Raw genomic sequence first — 24,582 nt, 5'->3', positions numbered from 1 at the left:
ATTTTGAGAGGGGATATTTCTTTTTCAGATTTATGTAGGTCCACAGAAAATTTGTTTTCCTTGAATATCACTTATCTTTGTAGAAGGAGAACCATGCAAAACCACAACACCAATTAATGTCTTAGAAGCTTAAGGCAGTTGCGGGATATAAGCTACACAAGGGGAGACCAGATCTGCTCCTCACGGAGGGCGTCTCGCACACACATCCTACCGTGCATTGGGAACATCTCTCATATTTTTAAATCATTATTCACAGGAGATGTACCCTATGCATGGTGGATGTGCATGTGAGGAGCAGATCCCGTCTCACACAAGGGTTGTTGTCCTTCATGGAAGGCATAATCGAAGAAATCAAATGAATAATATCTCTTTTTGTAAATTTTAGTATATCCCATGTAAAAAGATCTGAAAACATTGGAGCTCATCTCCTAGCAAATAAAGCTCGCATTAGACAAGAAAAACAAACTCTTTTTGAACCCCTGCAAACTGATCGTTAAATCTCCTAGGGGTTTTCTGCTCTATGTATATTTATGTTCTTTCGTTGCTTAAATAAGTTTATCTTATTTACAATAAAAAAAGTATTTTGGTATTTATTTCAAGACAAGTTTAATTCTAAGGCAGGTTTCACCAAGATTGATTCCACCAAGACCGATCCATTGGGTCAGTTCAGGTAGAGTAAACCCTTAGACCCTGGAACTGGCCTATGTGACAATCGATTTTAAGAATTTGGAACTAGATCTTACCCTATAACAGATCGGATAAGATCAGTTCAAGACCAGTTCGAGGCTAATTTCATTCAGTTCCTGGAAGAGCCTACCAAAAAAGAGATCCATTGTAAGTTGAAAATTTTAGAAGGCTTATGGTAGACCAAAAATGTCGTCGGTAAAAATAGTAAAAAATGATTTAAGTGATGATAATTTGACGAAGGATATAACATTAGACATAATAAAATGACAAAATAGGATTTGAGTCCCGCAAAACTCTATTCACATAAGATCTAACCACACATTAGAAATATCTCATATATATATATATATATATATATATATATATATATATTAAATTCATGGAAAATTATTACTAATGTCCATTTGAATTCCTATCCTTTCACAGTGCCTACATAGTTTTTGCTTGCATGACATCCGTTGCACAGAATTCATGTAGACCCGAAATAGTCGATAAAGGTTTTGAGGATTATTATTATTATTATTATTATTATTATTATTATTATTATTATTGGCTAAAAAGTTCAGATATCATGGTCTCACTTATTTGGCATGGGTGATCAAACCGGCAAAAATCGTTCAGCCTTTGAGCTGGGAATATCTTTTATGAGATGTTCCCAACGTGCGGCTGCATAAACTGGTTGGTCTATTGGTAACGTTTTGTTGGCTGTTCCAATCGGCAGAGATTTCCTACAACCAAAAACTTTGCAAATACTTTGAAAGCATGGAATCCATTCGTACGATAGGAACATCTCGCTATTAATTTAATATAATGTAAGGGATTATAGGGAGATATTCTTTATGTGCGGCTAGATGCGATGTGAGGAGAGTTTTTTGCTTGCAGGAGATCCGGTTTCCAGTGCAGCCGCTCATTGGAAAAGCCCTCCGTTCTTTTGATATCCTCGTGACCGGGAGATTCATTCTGATTACTGTTGTTGAGCCGAAGCAAAGCAAAGCCATGGCGACGTCTCTAATCCCCTCCGTAGCTGCACCACTCTCGTCTACCGTAACCGATTCGCGAAGCCGAGAAGTGGGTTCTGGGAATGGATTCATCAAGACTTCTTTCGTTTCTGGCACGAAGCACTTACTTCCTTCTCCTTCCCTTCCCAATTTCAGAAGAACGACAGTCCGGAGATTTACTCCTCCCACTGCTTCGACCTCGTTCGACCACATACCTAAAAGGTTCAGAGAAGAGAACCTCAAAGACGGATGTGAGTCTTCATTCATGCCCTTTCTTCATATCTATTTGCAATTCTGGTACATGGGGTTTCTTCGCTTCTTCTTCTTTGTTTTTTTCCCTGATAATTCTGTTTCTGGAGATTGATTCAATTATTTTGGATGAGAAATTGTGGAGTTGCTTATTTCTCTGCTAGTTTTTCCTGATACATCTAGTCCAGTTCTGGTGGACATAAATACTAACTGAATAGCTCCTAAACCAACCGAACCACCCTAACCATTGAGAAAGAAAAATAAAATCGACTATAAGTTGAAAACCTAAGCCATCATAGCCCGACGGCCCCAACCCGGTAAATAAATAATTATAATAATATTAACAAATTAAAGGAAAAAAAATCATATTCAGCTTCCTCCCACTTTCGTTTGAATCTCTTTGAGTTTTTAAAGCCACTATTTAAGATTTGAATCCTTATTTCAGAAAATTAATGTTAATCCAAGACCACAGTTAAACTTCCATGGAAAGAGAGCAAAAAGGAACTGAAATGATCACTGTTTTAATATTGAAGTATAGCACTTCTTTCTTCCTGTGTCCTGAACCACTTAAGAGGTATTTCCCAATTCCATATAATGAACTGAGAACATCTAAGGCAAGGTTGAACAACCGTACCTGGTTAGCTTTCTACTTGGTTTTTCTCAGCTTTGCAGGACAGTCAACTCTTGCATCATGTTCCCCAATATCCATGTTTGTTAAATTATGCCCACCTCAGAACTTATGCAGGCTCATTCATTTGTAACTTTTGAGATCTCTATCTAATTGCCTCACCATTCTATGCATCTGGTTTGACAGTTTGGTTCAGTATTAAAGAACCTTATTTATTTGTTTTTTTGGAAGATAAATAAAGAAGAAAATTTATTGACAAGGAATCACCAATCAACATACATAAATGGCTCCAAAAATGACAAAAGACAATGATCAAACATTCAAATTCCGAACCAAAGTCTTCTTTTTTGAGTCATTCAAATTCTGGAAGGATTAAAACCCATCCAATGATCTTTGAACTGATGATTCCCTCTAACTCTTCATTGCTCTTCATCTTCCACTAAAAAAATTCTTTTATTTCTCTCCTTCCATACCTCCCAACAAACATCAAATGGAATGCAGCTCCAAAGGATTTTTGTTTTAATGTTCCCGTGCACTCTTGGCCAGCTTTCAAAGATCTTAGTAGACCCATTAGGCGACCATCCGGCCACTCTGAACAGCTTGAAGTAGGCCCAAATTCCTTTCACATAAGCAAACCAGCAAATGAAAAATATTCTCTTCCTCAGATAGACATAAAACACATCTATTTGGGAAGTGAAATTCTCTCTTTTTCAACTTGTCTTGAGTAAGAATTGAGAATTCTATCCATTGACACCAACCAAGTAAAAGCCTCCACTCTTGGAGGAACTGGTTTTCCCCGAACTCCTTTGGCTGAATCAACTTCCACCTGATTTCTAACCAAAGCATTGTACAGCACATAGTTGTCATAGCGATGCCTAGGCGACAAGGCGCCCTTTGAGGCTCGCCTCGCCTAATCAGTAATCAGTTTTGTACTATGTATTATAAAATACTTTTTATTCTTTATTTTTTGACATTATAATTATAAAATAGACACTACTAAACTAAAATATTCATTTTGTGTGTTTATATACTAATTTATTTTTATTATTTTCTTATTTGTTAGGGTTTAATCAATATAAACATTGCTAAATGCTGTATTGAACCCCCAAAGACTTTAAAACCTGAACCAATAAGTAAAGAAGAACTTAAAATTTTGTCTAATCAACACATTTTCTTTTCTTCTTTTCCTATAACAAAAATAAGGGTTCAGCCCCTATATTTTTTGAATTTTCTTTTCTTTCTTCTTTTTCTTCTCATGAATTTGTTGATTTTCCATACTTCAACATGAACTCTACACTTTTCTTATGAAAATTCTGAATAATTATTAAGGAAATATGGTTATGGTACCAAGGGAACTACCCTAGGATCCATATTTTCTACATAAAAAAATCCATTGCCTAGGCAACAAGGAAACTTGTCGCCTAGCCTCGCCTTTGCGCCTTGAACGCTATGATACAGCATTATATATGTTAGCATCTTATCAATAATGTGACCATGGTTTTATGGTCTTTGAATTCGTTCAGAATTCTCAATGAAAACAGTTTCTTGGCTTAGATGCACAGTTGCCTTTGACGAAGCAACCGATTTGGTCATCTAAATATGATTAACCTGAGGTAAGATGAGTCCAGAAGCATGTAATATGTGACATTTCCTTTTCAGTACAATTGGTTTATTAATAACTAATGTCAAGGACACCTTCTCCTTACTTTGTAAAATTTCACTATGAGAAATTTACCTGGTACTGTATTGCTCATTGCAAAGCATTTTGGGATGCGTATCTTATCTTGATTTTGCAATCAAATTTCTCTTAAAGGTGCGCAAGGTCAATATACAATTGGCATGTTTATCCGAGTCATAGAGTATTTTATATCGTGGACTGGATTAGTATAGTTCCTTGACATCTATAGAATTTCTAACCTTAAGATCCAATAAGAATCTCTTGTTTCCTGCTAGACCGGATGAACTTCAATATGTTGTTTGTCATATCGGTTTCATTTAGTTCACCTGCTCATGCAATCTGAATTTTTAACAGTTTTTTGTTCAGTTTTATCTTAGTTTCTCTCATATTTTTATTTCACAGTAATGGACAATTACAAAAATGCTCCCAAATATCTTTATGGCTTAACTGCTTCACAAATGGACATGTTCATGACGGAAGACAGCCCCATCAGTCGACAAGCAGAGAAAGTCACAGAGGTTTTCTCTTTCTCGTATTTTTTGTACTATTTTCATATCAATGTTTGAGGGATGTAAAGAATGGTGACAATATTTGGTTACAAGGAAACTAAGACTGGAGTAAAGTTGAACTAAATCAGGGCCTTAATCTGAAACTTGTTGAAACACCTTACTTTTGTGGCTGGAAAAACATAGATCCAGGGTCTCCTATACATTGGTCTTTTACTGTTAAACAATAGAATATTTGTAAGTTTGGCACCCATATACCTACAGAAAAGAGCATAAGTATATACAAATACTCATCTTCACCACCTAGGGATTTTCCATAGGAAGAAATAACTTTATTTATATCTTAAATTTGCACATGCCTGTCAAATGATGAAAGAAAAGGAAAAGAAAATACAGAATTATCAACAACAAATTTGTGGAGCATCAGTTTCCAACAAGTATCAGATACACACTCCATCCATTAGAAATGTCCTTCATTGTCCAGGAGGATCCTATGTTATTGTGGAAACAGGAAGGGATTCACTATTATCATACAGTTTGTAGTTCAGTTAGCTTTCTTTCAGGCTATGTCATAAACAAGAAATGGCTGCTCAAATTGGACCAGCTGGAGTCTAGGCCAATAATTATTTCCATGGTGCATCTAGTGCTGGATTTGGAAGTATTTATTGGTACACTGGGCCCTGGGATCTTCAAATCATGTTAATACCTGCTTGTTTGTTGCTATAATTTGGACCAACTGAACACAGCAGCCATCTTTTATTTGCTGCAGAATTTTAGAGGAATCTAATGCTCTAAGGAAAATGTGACAGGAAAGCATTTCATCTGCCAGGAATTATTTGGATCAAGGAGGAATGTGGAGTCTGTCAGGCATGAAGGATGGGGGTCCTTCCAGGTATAGTATGAGTGTGAGCATGTACCGTGGAGGAGCCAGAGGATATGGAAGACCCAGATCTGCTCCTCCAGATTTGCCATCTTTACTATTAGATGCTCGGATTTGCTATCTTGGCATGCCTGTAAGATCCTGTTGTAGCTCTATATTTTGTACTTTGTCTTCATCATTTTGATTCCTTTTTTCTCACCATGGATCCTACTTTATTCTGTAGCTCTTGATCTGTGTCATTTTGATATTTGCTCTTGGTTGATTACAGATTGTTCCGGCAGTAACTGAACTTCTTGTTGCTCAGCTCATGTGGTTGGATTATGATAACCCATCAAAGCCCATATATTTATATATTAATTCATCTGGGACACAGGTCGGCTCTAGAATCAAACATCCCTGTACTTTTAACCACCTAAGTTAATATATAGAAACATTTATGGTATATGATATAGGGTGCAATTTCTCCATTATTGTTTTATTGCTTGTTACTTGCAGAATGAGAAGATGGAGACTGTTGGATCTGAAACGGAGGCATACGCAATTGCTGACACCATGGCTGTAAGAATTCTCACTTAGTTATATGGCCTATTAACTGCTTTTATTAGGAATTTCTATCATGTAGCAGCGTCAAATAGTAGGTAAAAGCCTAACCTCTCATTTAAAGAAGAGACATGGTGACCTCCAATTTTACAAGGTGTCTTATTTTTTGGGACGCTAGACATGTAGTTGCAACCTGGGGCCTGATAATTTGTCATGTCTTTCCTGATGTTATCTTTGTATCTTCTTTTTTGTCTACAGTACTGCAAATCAAAAGTTTATACAGTGAACTGTGGCATGGCATATGGACAAGCAGCAATGCTGCTATCACTTGGAGCCAAGGGTTACCGTGCTCTACAGCCAAATGCCTCCAGTAAGATAGATCTGTCATTATTTCTAGAATTTATATTTTTTATATAAATCCTTTTATGACAAAAAATTGTGTTGTTACGTATTGAAAGCATTGACAATATGATCTCTAAACCAATTTTGTTGTTTGTATTTGTAACCTGGAGATTGGATCAGCCAGACATATATATATGAACATATTGATAAACCTTTTAGTCATCCATCCGGTTATTGGAGGGACCATTTCTTGGTGTAATGGTAAAATCTCAGGCTTACAAGCATGAGAATGCTGGTTCAAGTCTGAGAATGTCCACTTTATGCAAAAAAATTGCCGTAGGTTAGTTCTGTATCTCATCCACCCTACCCAAGAGCCAAGACTCCAGATAACTGGGACCTAGATTGGGTAATGGCTTTCTTTTATACAACAATCAGATTAAACCCTAGATATGACAGACAGACTAGCGAGATAAACATGTAAAAGTTGTTTTGACTTTTGTAGACTATGCCCCAAGTCCTATTGATCTGAATGCTTGGAATTAATTATCTGATCACATGCCTAGTCAGTGTGTAGGGCTTGCCATAAATCTACAATTCTCAGCATCTGACAATGTAATCTTGTGTTGCAGCAAAACTCTATCTGCCAAAAGTCAATAAATCAAGTGGGGCAGTCATTGATATGTGGATTAAGGTGCTCACCGGCACTTGAATTTGATTCACTTATATGTGGGTTGTTTCCTAAGCTGTATTTTCTCCAGGCAAAAGAGCTACAAGCAAACACAGATTACTACATCGAGCTGTTAGCAAAAGGAATTGGGAAACCGAAGGAGGAAATTGAGAAGGATATCCAACGACCCAAATATTTCCAGGCACAAGAGGCCATTGCCTATGGTATTGCAGATAAAATAATTGACTCTAGGGATGTTGCTTATGAGAAACGAGTAAACAAACACACACTTAACCTTTTATTTTCATTTTAAGTAGCATGCTTCCATATTCTTCATCTTTTCTTGTTTCTTGATCGCCTACTTGCTTCCATGCCCTTCACAATTGTTTTTTTCATTCCTGATCAGAATTATGACGAAATGCTAGCTCAGTCAAAAGCCATGAGGAGAGCAGCAGGAGCTGGGCCACAAGCAGCACCCTCTGGATTTAGGTAGATGCAGAGTAATGTATGAATATCCCAGAAAGGTTGAACAGTTGATTTTTTTCTCTTGTTTTTTATGTTATATATGGAGTGGGCAATAGAGGCTTTCGCTGGGCATCTACCTTCTTGTTTGGTGCATTATTACACATACTCATACTCAGTTCGATGCTCAAAGGCCACAAATGCCAATACCTGAAAGAAGACAAGTCTACCATTATCAGACTACAGTGCCTGCCTGCTTAACTTGAAGTGGAGGTGGAGGATGGTACGTACTTGTATGCCTTAATTGGGTATTATATGCTTTACCAAAAAAAGGAAGTGATTAAAGGCCTATTGAAAATTAAAATGCTTACATCTCACTCAGTTCTCTCTCACATAAATTGGTTTTTATTTTTTAATTTTTTTGTATAAAAAAATTGGATTATAAGTCCAACTATTACCCTCATATCGTCACCATTTCAACAGTTACAACTGAAGGTTATGGAAATGAATTTTACCAACCATAAGCATAAATTATATCGTTGATTTGATTACCAGTGGTTACAGAGAAGAGTGAAAAAAAAAACGCCATGACCATGGATGATTTTAACTTTTATGTGATCTACCCAGCATTTCTTCACCGGCTGTAAGCCTGTAGCCCGTCCTCAAACTCTCAATTAACTTATAGGGTGAACTAAAAAGGACATTAAGTTCTGTTTTTCAGAGTTCTTGTAAAGCTGAATTTAAGAAATATTTATGCAGACAAGAAAATAGAGACATTCTTATTGTTCCTAAGAGATCAGTTGCTCATGGGATGGGAGATCATAGATGCCATAATCTGCATGGTTAATGTATCTGTACATATGCTTATATTAGCTGATAACTAGGCCATTCTGCATGTATTTAAAAACATTTCAAACTCTAATCCTTGATCCAATATTCATTGAGAGACTACAGTGCCAAATTAGGGGTGATCATTTTTCGCCAAGCTTGGCCTGACCTGATCCATAAATTTCCGAAATGGTATCTGCTTGTTAGTGACACCGACGTTATATTCACATTTCCACCGTGTATTGAGGAGATAATAAATACAAGTACCTCAGATATTTCGAATGTAATGTATGGTCATAACATGCTGTGAGGTCGGTGTAAGGAACAGGTCCGGATTCTAAATTTCCAGGTTTAATATTTAAAATTACAAGTCTGGAAGCAACTCACTGCCCATGTCCCCATGATTAAAAAATCATGAAAAATTTTTAAGTGCCTAATGCGGAAGGTCTAGAAGGCTAGAACACCAAATCTGGCTCTGGCTACACAGGACGCGTAGATGGGTGTTGTTTTGGACACATGTTTCCAATATTGGAATTCACCATCAGATGGGTCCAACTTGAAAAATATCAGTTCATAGTTCATACAAATTAAAAAAGTTGTTCTACTCGTGATGCCCAAAACTGATGATGGGTCATGGGTAGCAGTTTATGGAGGCCCATGGTCTGTGTCCCAGCGCCCAATACATTTCCAAGTTTGGTTTCTCTGCAGTGTCGCTCAACCACATTGAAATAGTTGGTTCACTCTGACTAATTATCAGTTACTTTCATTTCAGATCATTCAAATGCTTAAATTTAGGTAAGAAGGAACAAAGATTGTCTGAAATGGATCATTCTAACTGCACTAAATATTACAAAATAGACACAACAAACAAGAACCTGGATAAGCCAGCTGAGAGGTTTCTAAAGCTTCCATAGAAATTAATTGACGATCACGATCGTGGTCATCATTCCTTGCTTACCTTCATTATTTGCTTAGCAGAGGAAATTAAACAAGCTCTGTGAAGCTAAGTGACTCCTCCGGTAACGGAATGAAAAACGGAACCGCTATGAATGTTTTCAAACCACCATTGATTTGGACGTCCAGGCAATTGGTTTTGTTTTACCCCAAACTTGATTTCTGTCCAAAAACCGTTGAATTTGTTAACGACCTGTTGACCTGAGCAGTCAAAATGTTGATCCCTTCAATGATTTTGGCTTTTATTTTATTTTATTTTATTTTTTATTTTTACTTTTTCATTGGAATTGGTCATCTTTTCGAATCAGATGGTCAAACCATTGGCCCAAAAATGGTGGCCAGAATGGTTCCATTTCTGGGCCAGTTTTTAAAACCTTGCCTGCTATTGCTAGATATACAGATCTGTACTCTATTATATGCATTTATTCCGTGGCTATAAAAAACTTTTAGCTACAGACGAATTGGTTGTAGCTAAAGATCAATTTTAGCTACGAAAATTTCATGTCCATGCAATATCCCATGCTTTAGCCATGATTTTTTATGTCCACAGCTTCATTGTAGCAGCTCTAGACCTTTTTTTTTTTGTAGTGCCATACCTACCATATTCATTAATCGGGATTTTGTTCTCAGCAAATGGTCCTCACACCCAATTCACAACACTTACAGCTGTGCATTGAAAATATCTCTCCATGAATATTGAAAGCATACTTTGACATGTTCTTGATATGCGGTTATAAGTTATTCACAACACTTATAGCTGTGCATTGAAAAACCTTCTGATTGATCACCACTTTTATGATCTTGCATGATGGGTTATAAGTTTTTCTAGTATTATAGTTGAATCCATATTAAATAGAACTTAAATCTAGATGTTATTTCTTATATACAGTTAATAAATAAAGCAAAATGTGAAATATTCTCTCTCTCTCTCTCTCTCCAAAAAAAAAAGAGAAGATTTTAGGTATTAGGTAACCGTGCGTTGGTTCTAGGTTGGACATTTTCTTGACTTTTGTTAAGCCCATGGGTATGCAATGGATCTAATTTTGCTTGGATCGACATTTGTGGATCACCCGTAAAAACTCATTAGACTCTATTAGGCACCACATAAGCTAAACAGTAAAAAAATGCTTTCCTATCAGAGAAAACATTAAAAAGAGGTTTTCCTCAATAATTGACTTTAACATAAATCGAGAAACGTTTATTTGATAAATGATTTATCAAACAATATTTTGGAATAAATACTTATGTAGCAATGAAATAATGCTATTTTTCAAATAAATGACAGAGAACCAAACATCATCATAATTAGTATGATGAACAAATGAAAAGTTGAATCTCACAGCCCTCATAAAAAAGAATCCAAATTTAACATAACAGTTCAAGCTTAATTGCTTAAACACCTCTCCTTCCCGAGTCGGTTTGGCAAACTATTTTACATGAGAAAGTACTTGACTTTCTTATCTCAGTTGAACCCCCTTTTCCTCTCCCAGGTACATCATTTTGTATTCCATTAGTATAAATAAACATGATTCTGATTATTCATTCTTGTTTAATATGTGGAATATATAATATATAAATATTTTTAATTTTTGAATTTTTTATCTATTTTTTAATTATGATATCATGAATTGACTCTTTTGATTTGGGTGTTGGAACTTGAAACTGATAACTTGCCACTTAGATGAGAAAATGATTTCATTTCTTTGCTGGTTTTAAGAAACAGTCTTATTATAAATACAAAATTTTGGATTATAGATTTAATTAGTGATCAATTTTTATTAGAAACTAGCGGATTCAACAGTGAGAAGAAAATTGCTTTAAATATCAGATTTAATGAGATGAAATAAGTCAAAATATAATAAGGCCCATTGACACTATTATATATATAATAAGATATATATAGAGAAACAGTCCTCTCTTTTTCTCTCTCATAGACACATACTAAGACAAACAGAGATACATAACACACACATCAAGGTAGGGCAGACCAATACATGGAAGGCCATGACTGACAGTTTTAATTAACCCAAGGCTAAAAGCCTAAAAATGAGAAGCAAAAGTGTACTCTTAGCTTGTCATTAATAATGAGGAGCTGCAATTGCAGCGAGTGGATGCTTCTTTCGAACTGTGGCCCCCGTGCTCTCTGTCATGTCTAAATCCTCTCCACCTTGCAATTTCCAGTCAAACTTGTAGAGAAGGTTGGCCAGTACAAGTTCATTGACTGCAATTGCAAATTGAATTCCTGGGCATCCCCTCCTGCCTGCTCCAAATGGAATCAACTGGAAATCATTTCCTTTGAAGTCAATTAGGTTATTACCTGCAGAGGTGATCAGGAACCTCTTTGGTTGAAATTTCTCTGGTTCTTCCCATGATGCAGGATCTCTTCCAATTGCCCAAGCATTGATGATCACCCTTGTTTTGGCTGGAATGTTGTATCCTTCTATCTTGACATCGTGGGTTGATTCTCTTGGTACCAACAAAGGAATTGGAGGATGTAATCTTAGGGTCTCCTTTATAACCAACTTCAAGTATTGCATTTTCTCTACTTCTTTCTGGGTGTCTTAATAGCTCTGCCATTGCCCATTCCATGGCTGTATGTGTAGTGTCGGTTCCTGCACTAAACATGTCCTACAAGGGAAAAAAACCAAGAAAAAAGATAACGAATGTAATTTATGCTGACACTACATTAATGGTGGGTTGAACTCCCTATTATTGAAAGTGTTGTGCTGTGTTTGGTTTGATAGAAATTAACTAAGAGATTAACAAAAAAATTTACAGAGAAGCAAAAAAGGAAGCAAGAGTTTTTTGATTATTTTACTTACCAATATGATAGCTTTGATGCTGTCTCTCTCAAGAGGAATACCAATGCTGCCATCCTTTGCGGTCGCAAGTAAAACGTCTACCAAGTCTTGTTCACTACCTCCATGATCGCCATGAATATGGTCTTCGATTACCTTCTCTAGAAAAGCATCTATTTCCCTGAAGTTCTTCTCTACTCTGCTCTTCATTCCACTAACATAATCCACCCAAGCAAGCCACGGGATGAAGTCCCCCACCCTGATATCTCCCAGTAGATCCAGTAGTTCTCTCAACATCTGCTTAAACTTCTTCCGTTCCGTGCCACTGTATTTTCTCCCCAAAGCAACCCTACAGATTACATCGTTCGTGACAGAAACCAACGCGTCGCTCAGGTTGACCAAAGCAGACGAAGCAGCTGAGGAAGAACAGGAGTGTTGGATGTTTTCCATTAAAAGCGCTGTCTCTTCCTCTCTCACCGATCGAAATGATCGCACCTTCTTCACGCTAAGAAGCTGGAGAACGCAGATTCTACGAACCTGACGCCAGTACTCGCCGTAAGGTGCAGTTGCCACATCCTTGTTATTGTACAGAAGGCGCCTAGCGTTGCTCGTTTGGGGTCTGCTGGAGAAGATGAGGTCATGTGTTTGCATGATTTCTCGAGCTCTGTCAGCCGACGACACCACGAGGGCTGGTGAGTTTCCCAGATGAAGTAGCATGAGCGCGCCATGGCGTTGTGCGAGTGAGTGAAGATCACGGTGCAGGCACGAACCCAGTTGGTGGAGGTTGCCTATAATTGGAAGCCTGAACGGAGAAGGTGGTAGCTTGTTTTTGTTGGTTCGACTTCTGTAACCCAAACTGAACAGAAAGAAGGACAAGAAGAAGATCAGAGAGTATGAAAGAAAGGGACCAACTAAGAGGCCTTGTCGGTCCTCCAACCATTGCATCCGAGGAAACATTTCTCTGAATTTTTTTTCCGGTTTAACGGAGAGTTCACTGTGATCAGATAATCCGGCCGGCCCCGGCGTGAAGGTTTGAACTTTGAACAGGACTATTTCCGTTCAAAGTTGATAAACTCATCGATCCCCGTCTAACTTACTTGACCAATTTGTGATGGGTGAAAAGTCCAAATTGTTAGAAACCGCGTGGACCAGTGACAACCACAATAGCATCTCTACGTGCTCTTTAGTTCATTTGACCTCTCCTAACTCTGAAACTCTGAAACTGAGTTTCATCTATCCAAATTTCTTTTTCTTTTTAAGTTACAATAAATATATTGAAACATAAGGGGGTACCATTTAATATTCCCACACACGTGAGTTGGGATGCCTACGTAAACTATTACGTGTCTTAACTTTTATAGGATAAGTTTGGGAGTGATTCTTTGAAAAATAATTGCTTATTCCAATAAGCATTCATGAAGGTTCGGTGAAAAATCACTTCTTCAAATAGGGGTAGTATAAGTATTTTTAAATTGACATGTCTGGCCAAGACATGCGATAAAGGAATTAAAACACTTATTTGGGCTTACTTTCCAAATGTAAATAAGTGCTTGTTGAATAAGCACTTATTTTGGGGCGGGATCACACCATTAAGCACTTATTGGCATTATTGGATAAGCCCAAAATTTCAGTTTTTTTAAGTGCTTATGCGATAAGCATTTATTCAAAATTTTCTCTCAAGATTGTCTCCAATTAGTTTTTAAAATACCAGTTGTGCCCTTCGAATGCAAAAAACATAGGGGTTTGGGCATTCTATGTTTTCTTCTCTACTGTCATCTCCAACTAGTGAAACATCTTCGCCTTTTCGGTTAACCAGGTAGTGTGCATTCTCATTTCCTTTTTTCTTTCATTTTTTCATCCCTGAATGATCAACCCACTAGGTTTGTTTTTTTTCTTTTTTCTCAATGTTTGATTCCATTCTTCTCCTCCATTGTCTTCTCACCATACCAGCAGCAGAATTGGTCTTCTCCTCCATTGTTTTTCAGCCCATACCAGTGGCAGAGCCATTCTCCTCCATCATTTTTCATTTCTGAGCTGATACTTGGTTTGTCATTTTGAAAAAATAAGTGCTTATTGAAGAAAAAGATCACCAAATGCCCAATATGAAATAATAAGCACTTGAAAAAGCTAGATGCCAAATGCGAATAAGTGTGTATTGAAAAAAAAAAAAACACTTGTTTTTAAGAACTTATTCAATAAGCATTCTCAAACTGGCTAATCTAATTAGAAGTGCATCCCGGCACACCAAACTGAGTGCAGGAAATTCAGAGTTGCAAATACGAGACCTTGTTCATTTTGTATGGTTCAAGAATAAACTGTAACCACATAGGCCCCTTTCTATTGGCATGTATGCCACTTTATGACACGGTCCAAATGTGGAGACTGAGGTTTCTCCCTTGGCATAAATTGTACAACGTTTTTGTATACTAGTATGGCCCCATTTTTATTTAGGGGAATTCTCTTAAACTACCCCTGAAATTTAGGAAATAGACTTGCTATACCCTTACTCTTTACATATTCCCTTAAAATACCCTTCAGTTTTTTTGACAATTGACATTGCCAGTAAATCACGACGAAAAAAGAGAAAATGCCAAATTTACCTTTGGATTAAATTAATGAAAAAATATTAAAATCATAGAAATTTTAAATGACCATCTTACCTTTTCAATTAAAGTCATCCGAAAGGGGTTAGGCGATTCATTTTGGCTACTATGAACACCACCACCTCTCATCGTCCAACTGATACCCCAAACCCACCCACGATTTCTTAACTGAAAGGGGTTAGACATGCTACGATGTCTAACAGTTGTGCATCGTTGAAAGGTGATGTTCTTGATTACATGTAAGCAATGTAAAACCCTATTTCAGTTTCAAAAGTCGTGTTGGCGCTAAGACCCTAAACTTTTCCCCTTTTTCGTTGTTTTTCAATGGAATTAGAGGCAAAATACTTTTTTATTCAAAAGATGGCTCTTTAAGTATTGAGGTTTGCACAGAGTATGTCATCTTTTGTTTTTTCTCTTGTCTTCCTTTCTTTTGTTGCTTTTGTGGGGGATTGGTCTCGAATGGATAATTGTGGCATTGTCTGCCACGTTCAACCACTTTAATATCCTAATTTAATGGCTATAGGGAAAGATCAGATGTAGTCCCAACAACTAGTCCAATGCACAACTGCAATGGTTGTTGGACCCTATGTTTGGACCTCATCCCAATAGTCAAGGACATGTGTGCGCATATGGGACCTTTAGGTAAGGGGAGGTGCTCGACGTAATTCCTAAATGGTATATGGTGGCCTTAGGCTAGATTGTTTTGAGTAGGTGACCATGTGTTCCATGTTATCCCTAAATGGCATATGGTGGCCTAACACCCATGATTAGGCCCAAAATCCATGCCAATGCACCAAACAAGGATGAAGAGTTCCTATTCTTCATTTACTCTTGCCTTAGCATTTTCCAAACCCAATTGTTGGTAGACTTCATTATCAACATAGTAATCACACAATGGGTGATGAAGTACTAACATTTAACAATCACACAGTATATATCATTTTGCTAGCTGAACTTATTTAATTTATTCATGGATAAGAAATGGCCTATAGGGGTCCTTTAAATTATATATTTGATTTAGGATAAATTTGGGATTTGATGATTTGATGACTGTTGGGTTACATCCATCTAGCATTGGGATGTATAAGAGCTCTAAGTGAAACCCTATTCTAAGCATTTCATGTTTCCATGAGCTCTCAAAGCCCCCAATGTAACTTATATGCACTTCATGTCATATAACTCTCCCATGTAATTTAGTTGCACCTCATGTAATTTGTATGCATTTCATGTCATATAACTTTTCCATGTAATTTAGTTACACCCCATGCCATCTAACTTTTGCATGTAATTTAGTTGCACAGCATCAAGTCATTAGCCTTATTTATGGTTGAATTTGTGGTTCGTTTGCAGGGGTGGATGGTGGCAGGTACATGTTTATTGTAAATTTTGGTGGAGAGTGGAGGACAAACAAGTGGAATATGTGAATGGTCAGGTAGGCTATATAGACAATGTTGATAATGATATAATGTACTACCTTGACATTATTATTGACCTCTATTGGTTAGTTTCCATACCTACTAGTAGCATTGTCACTGTTAAATACAAAATATTAGGTTGGGAGGTAGATGGGGATTTGAATAACGAAAATGACATGTTGGCAATGTTTGCCATTCATGGGAGCTTGCATGAGATTTTATTCTGTCACTTATGCTGAAATTAGAAGTATTAATCTAGTTCAACAAGCTATTAGAGAAGAAGTAGAAGTTGTAGATTTGAGTGATCATGGTAAGGAAGTTGATGAAGCTGGATATAAGGTGGAGGGGGATGATTCTTATGAAGAGGAAGATGATTTAGATAAAGAGTATGTAGGGGAATATGAAGATGAACTTTTGGATGAAGATCATTAATTTTTAGGTGAAAGATCTGAAGTTGAAGAAGATGGAGAAGAGGATGATCATGGTGGTGGGATTGGTAGTGAAGACATTGATGTTGGGTGTATGGTAGTAATGCCAATGATCTGTTATCTAGTTATGAACCTTTTAGTGATTATGAGAATCCAATTAGCTCAAGTGATGAGAAGATGAGAAGGGTGAATAAGGAGAATGATAACGAATTTAACTTTGAGTGTCCAAGATTTCAATTGGAAATGGAATTTGTGAATTATAAGGAATTTAGATAGGCATTAAGGCAACATTTTGTAATTGAAGGCATTCAAATTATGAGAATGAAAAATGTAGGTTGACAGAAATTTGTGCTGATGAGGGGTGCAAACATGCATCTCTTAGCCATGATAGAGGTAGTTTTTTAGTGAAACTCTTGATGACACTCATGCTTGCCTTCGGGTTACAACCAATAGATAGGCAACCGACACTTGGCTCTTTAGCAAAGATAGAGGAATGTTTACATATGGATCCAAACATATCCGTTCATGCACTTGGGGATAAGATCAAAAGAGTATTAGGAATCGAGGTACACTAGAAGAAAATTCATAGGACAATGTTAAAGGCCATTGACAGGATTAGAGGGTATTTGAATGAGTCATACACCTGACTGATTCAGTATTGTATAGTTTTGTTGTCTAGCAACCCATGGTCAATTGTAAAGTTACAAGCCCCACTTGCTTCAGAAGGAGACTCAGTTAGAACTTTTAAGAGAGTGCTCATTTGTCTAGAAGGACCAAATATGGGATTCTTGGAGGGTTGTAAGAAGCTTGTTGGTTTAGATGGTTGTCACAAGGAGATAGGTGTAATTGGAAGGGTAATTCTATCAGCCAATAACCTTAATGGGAATAATGGTATATTCCCTATAGCATATTTTGCTATGGAGGTTGAGAACAAGGAAAGTTAGCTATGGTTCCTAACAAATCCTAGAGCTGCTTTCGGTATTGAAGATTCACATGGGTGGAATTTTATGTCTATCAGATAGAAGGTATATAATATATAGTTGTAACATTGATTTCCTCTAGATTATTGAATCACATGTTTGTGTATCTAACAATTCATTGTTTCATGATTGAACATTCTATATACTTATAGCATCGTTTCTTTTGACTTATTACTTTTGTACTATATAAGCCTAATACTAACCACTTGTTGGTTTGCTAATAGGGGATAGTTGATGGTGTTCCTGCTTGCACGCCTAGGGCTAACCATCAGTTCTGCTTGAGGCACTTGCCTAGTGATTTTAAGAAGATACTCAAGAGCAAAGCAGTGGCAGATGTTGTTTAGGCTACTGAGAGGGCATGCACATAGTTTGATTTCAATCATCACATGGAGGTTGTGTTGAAGGATGCTTATGATGGGCTTAGTAAGTCTCTTGGGAAACATGGTCCAAGCATGGTTTTGATCCAATAGTTAAGCTAGATGATTTAACCAATAATTGGACCGAATCATTCAACTCATGGATTAGGAAATCCAAGACAAAGCCAATTGTTCAGATGTTGAAAGACATTCACAAGAGATGGATGGAGATGATTACTGAAAGGTTTGAGAGGGCCAACATATTTAATGGTGAGCTATTGCTAAGGGTACAGACTACATAGTATCATTGATAGAAGAAGAAAATAAGCTAGTTAATATCCAATTCCTTGTTTTTTTAATTGTTTGGTTGTTTTGAATGGTTAATGCGTGTTAGTCTAATCATGGTTATCTATGTATACTAGAAATTTAAGGGTTATATGGTCAGAGCCCTATGAGTATCCAACTTTAGGGAGTGATTTGGCAGACAATGTGACAAGAATAGATGCTAGAACATGCACACGTAAAGTATAGGATGTCAGTGGCATCCCATGTGGACATGCACTAGCTGTGTTAACATTCACTAGGGTAGAACTAAGGGGCTTGTGTGACAAAGCATTCCATTAAGAAACTTACACGAAGGTGTAGCCACTTTGTGCGTGTTATACCAAGTGAGAAGCCTGGCCGCAAGTCTAGGGTCACCAAATCAAACTTCCATTGGTGAAGAGATTTGGTCAACCACTAATCAATAGGAAAAGGGAGGAGGGTGAAGTAGGCACATCATCACGTACCCCATTCCGACATAGGACAATGAGGTATTGATTGTGCGATGGGTATGCTCATAATAAAAGGAATTATTGTTCCGTTCCCCCTACAACAAATGCAAGAGCATAGTTGAGTTTGTGCAATTAGTAACAATATGAATTTGATATATTAAGGGAAAGTGAGGTATAACTAATTAATACATATTGCAAAGGCTTGCACTTGATCAACCTTTATTAGTCTACATGGTAAGGCAAAAAGTATTATCTCAAAGGAGGGGTGGGTGCAACTTCAACAAATCAACGGAATACATGAAGTGGGATCTTATTATGGGGATACTCATGGGAGGTTTGGGGTTGCAACTAGAGGTAGGGCTATAATTCCATCCAATGAAGGAAGGGGAAAACAGAGGAAGACATCCCATATAAGTTCCTCCATGCAACAAGTCAACTCTAATCCCAATCAGTCAAAATCCATCCCCATGTACAAGAGATATCAGCTCCTCTTCCGGATCAACCTATGTAAGTCAACTATTTCTCTTTTTACAGTTTAGAGGCTAGCTACAAATGAGACAAACATGACTCCTCCAAACATTTCTCCTAACCCAAGGACAGTTGTTGCTTATCAACTTTAGGTACTCTTTGAAACTCTTTATTTTTTTAAGGACATGTCCAACACTTATTATGGACTGGTGGACAGTCCCATGCTTTCAAACTCTTAAACATGACTCCTCTGGTAGCTTCTTTTATTTATTTTGATTAGTTGATAATTCCATGTATAGCAGTTATATTGATACTAATAGTTGTTAGTCACAGGTATAACACTTTTTTTTTTTTTGATAATCATAGGTATAATAGCTTCTTTTTTTGAATAACTAACATTCTCATGTTCATTTGTTTACCTACTTATGTTTTGTGTGGTTGAACACATTCCTGAATATATTCTTCACATGTGAATGACAGACATATAGGTACAAGAATATATTTAAGTAGGTGTAAACTTAGGTATCTAGATCATAATGTTACTGAAGATTTTAGTGCGTGTCTGTAGGATAGATTTAGTGTGTATTTGGTGTATTACACCTCATAAGAGATTGACATCAACATTGAGACTAAAGTAGCACTTTGAATTAAGTTACACTTCATATAAATCCAAACTGATAACGATCGGTCAGTTTCGGGTGATTAATTTTTCACCTTCACCAGATCGATTTGATTGATAAAATAACTTGTACCGAACCAAACCCCCTATCTTAATGAGACTTGGGTCTCAATGAACAACATTTCTTCCAACAACCGGCGTTATTCAAAATCAAACAAGCACAAGCTATTGCCCATCAAACACATCATACCAGAGCCCCCACAGTCTATAACTGTTAGACTCTAAATACCAGTTAAGCTGAAAACCACGTTGAATGTGGACCATTTCAACAATATTTTTCTTTTATCTCCCAGTATTCTTTGTTCCACGTCGCTGCTCACAAGGTGGTTTGTGTCTCTACTCTTCTTTTGAACACTACTCAATAGGAGAAGCAAAGTGTATCTTCTTGAAGTTGAATGAAAATTGCCTTTAATTTGTACTTAAAAATACAGTTAATAATTAAGACTCAGTTTGAAAAGAATACAAATATGTACAGGTAAATCCATACAGAATATTAGGTTTTGCACTCTACATATCAGAATTTACATTTAGCTCATCTGCATTCCCATGCTTTTGCATCATTGCAAATTAAATTCCTTGAAAACAAACTTAGCCAAAGCAAAAAGTTCTTCATTTAAAAGATTTTAGGTATTAACTAACGGCGTTAGTGTTGGGTTTGGGTATTTTGTTAAGGCGATGGGCCTATATTGGACCAGTCATTCTTGCATCGAAATTTTGTGGAACACATGTATCATGTAATCCGCTTCACCCAATCAATGTCCAATGAGAATCGAAAATCCTTTGATCAAAAATTTAGGCTCGCGGTCCACTCCTTCCAGGGTCCGATTTGGTCAACGATTTTAACCGCATTAAAAACTTGACTTTTCTATCCCAAGTGGACCCCTCTTTCCTCCTCTTCACTCTCACTTTCCCCGGCGGTGAAGATTCCCAGTTTTCCGGCGATTCCAGCAACATCCGGTCGATGCTCTCCGGCGACCTCGCCGCATAGTCTGGTAAAGCCTCCGGAGGCTGGGGACGTCCTTCCGTCGTCAGGTTCAGATTCCGGTCTCTCCTCAAACTTATACTCTCTTGTAGAGCCGATACAACCGCTTTAATTGCCACGTCAGTATCTCTCCTGTTCCTCAGCAGGATCTCTCCGATCTGAGCTGGCGTTAGGGCCCCACCGGCCCTGATGCAGCTCTCTACCACGTGGAACAACACGTGCCACTCCAGTCCGAGGTAGTTCATGGCTAGTGCCTTGAACGCATGTATCCCGCACGTGCCAAGTCTAACGTGCACGTCCATTCGCCCGCATCTAACAAGCGCCGGGTCGACATTGTCCCTATGGTTGGTAGTGAAAACGATAATCCTCTCCTCTCCACAGCACGACCATAGCCCATCAGTGAAGTTAAGCAGGCCGGAAAGCGTCACCCGGCCGTTCTCTTCGCCACCGTCACCGTTTTCCATGATCGACGGCGATGATTTCTTCGTTTTAAGAAGCCTGTCGGTGGTAAGGTCCAGTGAACAGTCGATATCTTCGATCACGATGATCGAACGGTTGGTGGTCTGTATCAACAATGCTCGTAGCTCTGAATTATCCGAAACCTTCGTAAGCTCGAGGTCGTAAACGTCGTAGCATAGGAAATTCGCCATGGCAGCAATCAAGCTTGATTTGCCGGAGCCGGGTGGGCCGTACAGCAAGTACCCACGTTTCCACGACCGTCCGACTCTGTGATAAAACTCTCTCCCGTTAGCAAACGCTGTTAAGTCTTCGGTTATCTGTTCCTTCAACTCGGGCTCAAGAGCGAGCGTGTCGAACGTGGAAGGGTGGCGGAACGGAACGGAGACCCATCCTGACTCGTATGAGCCGTGGCCGTTGTTGGTGTAGAGTCGACGCTCGCGGGAGACCCGCTCGAACTCCTCGGCGCGTGTGGAGACAAATTCAAGATAGGACGGCAAGAGGGTCCGACGGTGGCGCTTGGGGAGCTTGAGAGAGAAGCTGCGTTTCTCTTCGATAGAGTCTTGGACGGTCTCGAGGTGGTGGGTCCAGGAGACGCGGTGGCCATTGAATGAATCATGGACGGTGTGGTTGGGTGCAATGGTGAAGGAGATTCGGTTGGAGGTCTTGGAGAGAGTGAGAGTGAGACGACGACAGGTGGCGAAAGGGTCGACGGAGTTGAGATAGAGGTTGACATGGCGGTAGAGATCGTTGACGTCGACTCCGTAGTGGCCGTTAAACTCAGGGATTTCGAAGTAAGAGTAAGGACTGAAGAAATCTTGGAGGGACTCGTAGAATGAGTGGAGGAGAGAGAGGAGTTGTGATGGCAAGACGTTCTGCAGGACTGTGAGAAGCCCCAGAAACGACCACATCTGTGATAAGATCTCCATTGTTTCTTTCCTTCTTTGTTTTCTTCCCTCTTCTCGTCTAATCTCTTTCTCTCACACACACAAACAAGACAAGATGAAAAGGATGATGGGTACTTGAGGAAGATTAAATTCATCCCTCTTGTTGATAAGCAGTGTTTGCCCGGCAAAAAGCATTAAAGCTAAAGCTAAATTAAAGCTGAAACTGAATCGACTCGTTTTCACCCTTTTATTCCTTTTTTATCCCCTTTTTACAATATTCGCCGGACCGTCAGAGAGAGAGAGAGAGGGTGGTGGTGGTGGGTGGAGGAGGATGGATGTAGAGGTTGGGGGGAGTATGTGCAGTTGCTTTATCTTTTGCTTTTATAAATTTTGGGCTCTAGAAGTAAGAGAGTGTTCATTGATTTATTATCATTCCCTAACTATAGAACTGCGAACAGATCATTTTTTTTTTTTAATTTCTCTTGGGTAGGAAAACAGATCAGATTTGAAACAAATATAGCTAGCTAGATGCTTAGATATCCACATTTGATCTGTTAATATCTGAATTCAAATGAACATTTATCAACTTCATATGGGATCAAACTATGAAATGCAAATTTTGATATCATATTATCAGGAACAAAATTAATTAAAAATTATTTGTATGAGCTATATATGCTTGGATCCAGGTTTACTCAATAATTGTCTTGGGATGTCTTGGAGTTAATGGTCCAAAGTATTTATTGAATTCTATTGGACCTGCTACATTCATAAGGATTTACATTGGATTGGGTTAGATTAAACCAATATCTGGTGCATTGATAAAAAGCTAAGAATACAGGTGTCAATGGACCAGATTTAGGTTACAATCAATCTAAATTAAATTTAATTTGAACAAATTAGATGATTCAGATATTGAATGCCAATTCAAAATGGTCCAAAGTATCATAGGATTGGATTGGACCTTATCCATATGTAATAGATTCCTTGTTTTTTTTTTCCGTAAAAAACGATTCATTAATGCTATATTTGGTTTGAAGAAAAAGATAGGGAAAGGTAAGGAAATATATACAAGGTTTGTGAAGGTTTCCTATCTTTCCCTTCCTTTTCTTACTTTTTCCTTCAAACCAAACACAACTAAAGGAAACTTGAGGGAGCATTTGGATTCCCTTTTTACATAGATGATTACATACTACAAAACTCAAAAATGTTCCAAGAATTCAATTCGTGGGTTTTCAGTTTTCAAAAAAACAGTTATTATTTTTTGCTTGAAGAAGGTTGTTAAAAGTTTCAAAATTTGGTCCCAATTTTGCACTATTATCTCAGAAAACCAAAGAGAAGTAGAAGACTATCTAATTTTTTTTTTTAATATTAAAACTTGTTTTTCTTTTCTATGACAAAATTGTCTTTCATTTCCTAAATGGTCTTTGGTTCTATTGCCGTTTATCTGAAAAAAGGGCATCAGTTCAGCCCCACAAAAAAGGTTTCTCTCAATGAAATTTGAAATGTTGTTTGGTTAAACCTTTTATCAAAGAAATATCGTTTTTCTCAAGTTGTGTGAGAACTCTTTATTAGGGAAAAGGAACTTTTTTATGTTTCCTCTAATGCTTAATCTTTTTTCACTATTCAGCTTATGTGGCGTCTAGCTATTTAATGTTAAAAATGTTTTTTTTTAACAACTTTCTTGCTTTTCAAGAGAAATTTCATACAAAACATTCATTAAATAAACGGTAATCGAACTAAATGGCCCCTAACTATACACCTATTATCATACATTTTCCCCTATATATTTGCTCTCTTGACCAAGATTTTTAATTATCCAATTGCAATGGTCCAATCAATTCAAGCTTTTGTCCATGCTCCAACTAACCCGACAAAAACTGGTTTAAATCACCGGTTTGGTTTTCCAAACCAACCGAACAACCTTAACATTATATTTTGATTTGTAAGTAGGGTTCCTAAGCAATCAATTACCAAATCTTTTTCACTACTTAGTACAGAGTTCTTGCTTTTAAAAGTAATTTTTGTTGGTTGCCTTTTATGATGATTTTTGTCTTTACAAAGTGAAAAAGCAAATATTTCTGGCTGTTAAGGCCTTGAGCACATTAAAATTAAGACCCACTGACCTCGCATTATCTCTTTTTTTCCCACCTTTTTTTGATTATTTATTCCCATTTGCATTTCAAATTGGAAAGAGAAGAAATGTTTGCCTTGCAAAAGAATGAAGTTGCAAATTTGAGGTTAGAGAAAGGTCATCCATGTGAGAAAGCAGATGTTAACAGGGGATTGGGAATCAAGAATAAAGTATAAAAGAGAGATTGCTTGCAGAATGTCAAAA

At 37.6% G+C, this 24,582-nt stretch overlaps 1 protein-coding gene and 2 pseudogenes across 3 annotated transcripts; 1 reads left to right on the top strand and 2 right to left on the bottom strand.

Moving 5' to 3' along the window:
* Window positions 1-1,525: 1,525 nt before the first annotated feature.
* On the top strand, window positions 1,526-8,014 carry CLPR1 (CLP protease proteolytic subunit 1). The gene is made up of 9 exons (XM_088967940.1): window positions 1,526-1,936; window positions 4,643-4,758; window positions 5,556-5,759; window positions 5,895-5,999; window positions 6,122-6,184; window positions 6,425-6,536; window positions 7,138-7,199; window positions 7,267-7,449; window positions 7,582-8,014. Exons 1-9 carry the CDS (start codon window positions 1,684-1,686, stop codon window positions 7,666-7,668), a joined length of 1,185 nt encoding a protein of 394 aa, XP_088824066.1. The 5' UTR covers window positions 1,526-1,683; the 3' UTR covers window positions 7,669-8,014.
* Window positions 8,015-11,273: 3,259 nt separating this feature from the next.
* On the bottom strand, window positions 11,274-13,367 carry LOC148872833 (cytochrome P450 736A117-like; annotated as a pseudogene). Its single transcript, XR_016106826.1, has 2 exons — window positions 12,242-13,367; window positions 11,274-12,047 (listed from the first exon to the last, which is right to left on the bottom strand). The product of XR_016106826.1 is annotated as a cytochrome P450 736A117-like (transcript).
* Window positions 13,368-20,294: 6,927 nt separating this feature from the next.
* Window positions 20,295-22,626, bottom strand: LOC148872832 (AAA-ATPase At4g30250 pseudogene; annotated as a pseudogene). The gene has a single exon (XR_016107797.1). The product of XR_016107797.1 is annotated as an AAA-ATPase At4g30250 pseudogene (transcript).
* Window positions 22,627-24,582: the final 1,956 nt, after the last annotated feature.

The sequence above is a fragment of the Nelumbo lutea genome, chromosome 2 (genome assembly GCF_056320005.1).
Source record: "Nelumbo lutea isolate HS-2025 chromosome 2, American lotus-T2T, whole genome shotgun sequence".
In the NCBI taxonomy this organism is placed as follows: domain Eukaryota; kingdom Viridiplantae; phylum Streptophyta; class Magnoliopsida; order Proteales; family Nelumbonaceae; genus Nelumbo; species Nelumbo lutea.
The sequence above is the reverse complement of the archived record's forward strand: the minus strand, read 5'-3'. Positions and strand labels throughout refer to the sequence as shown.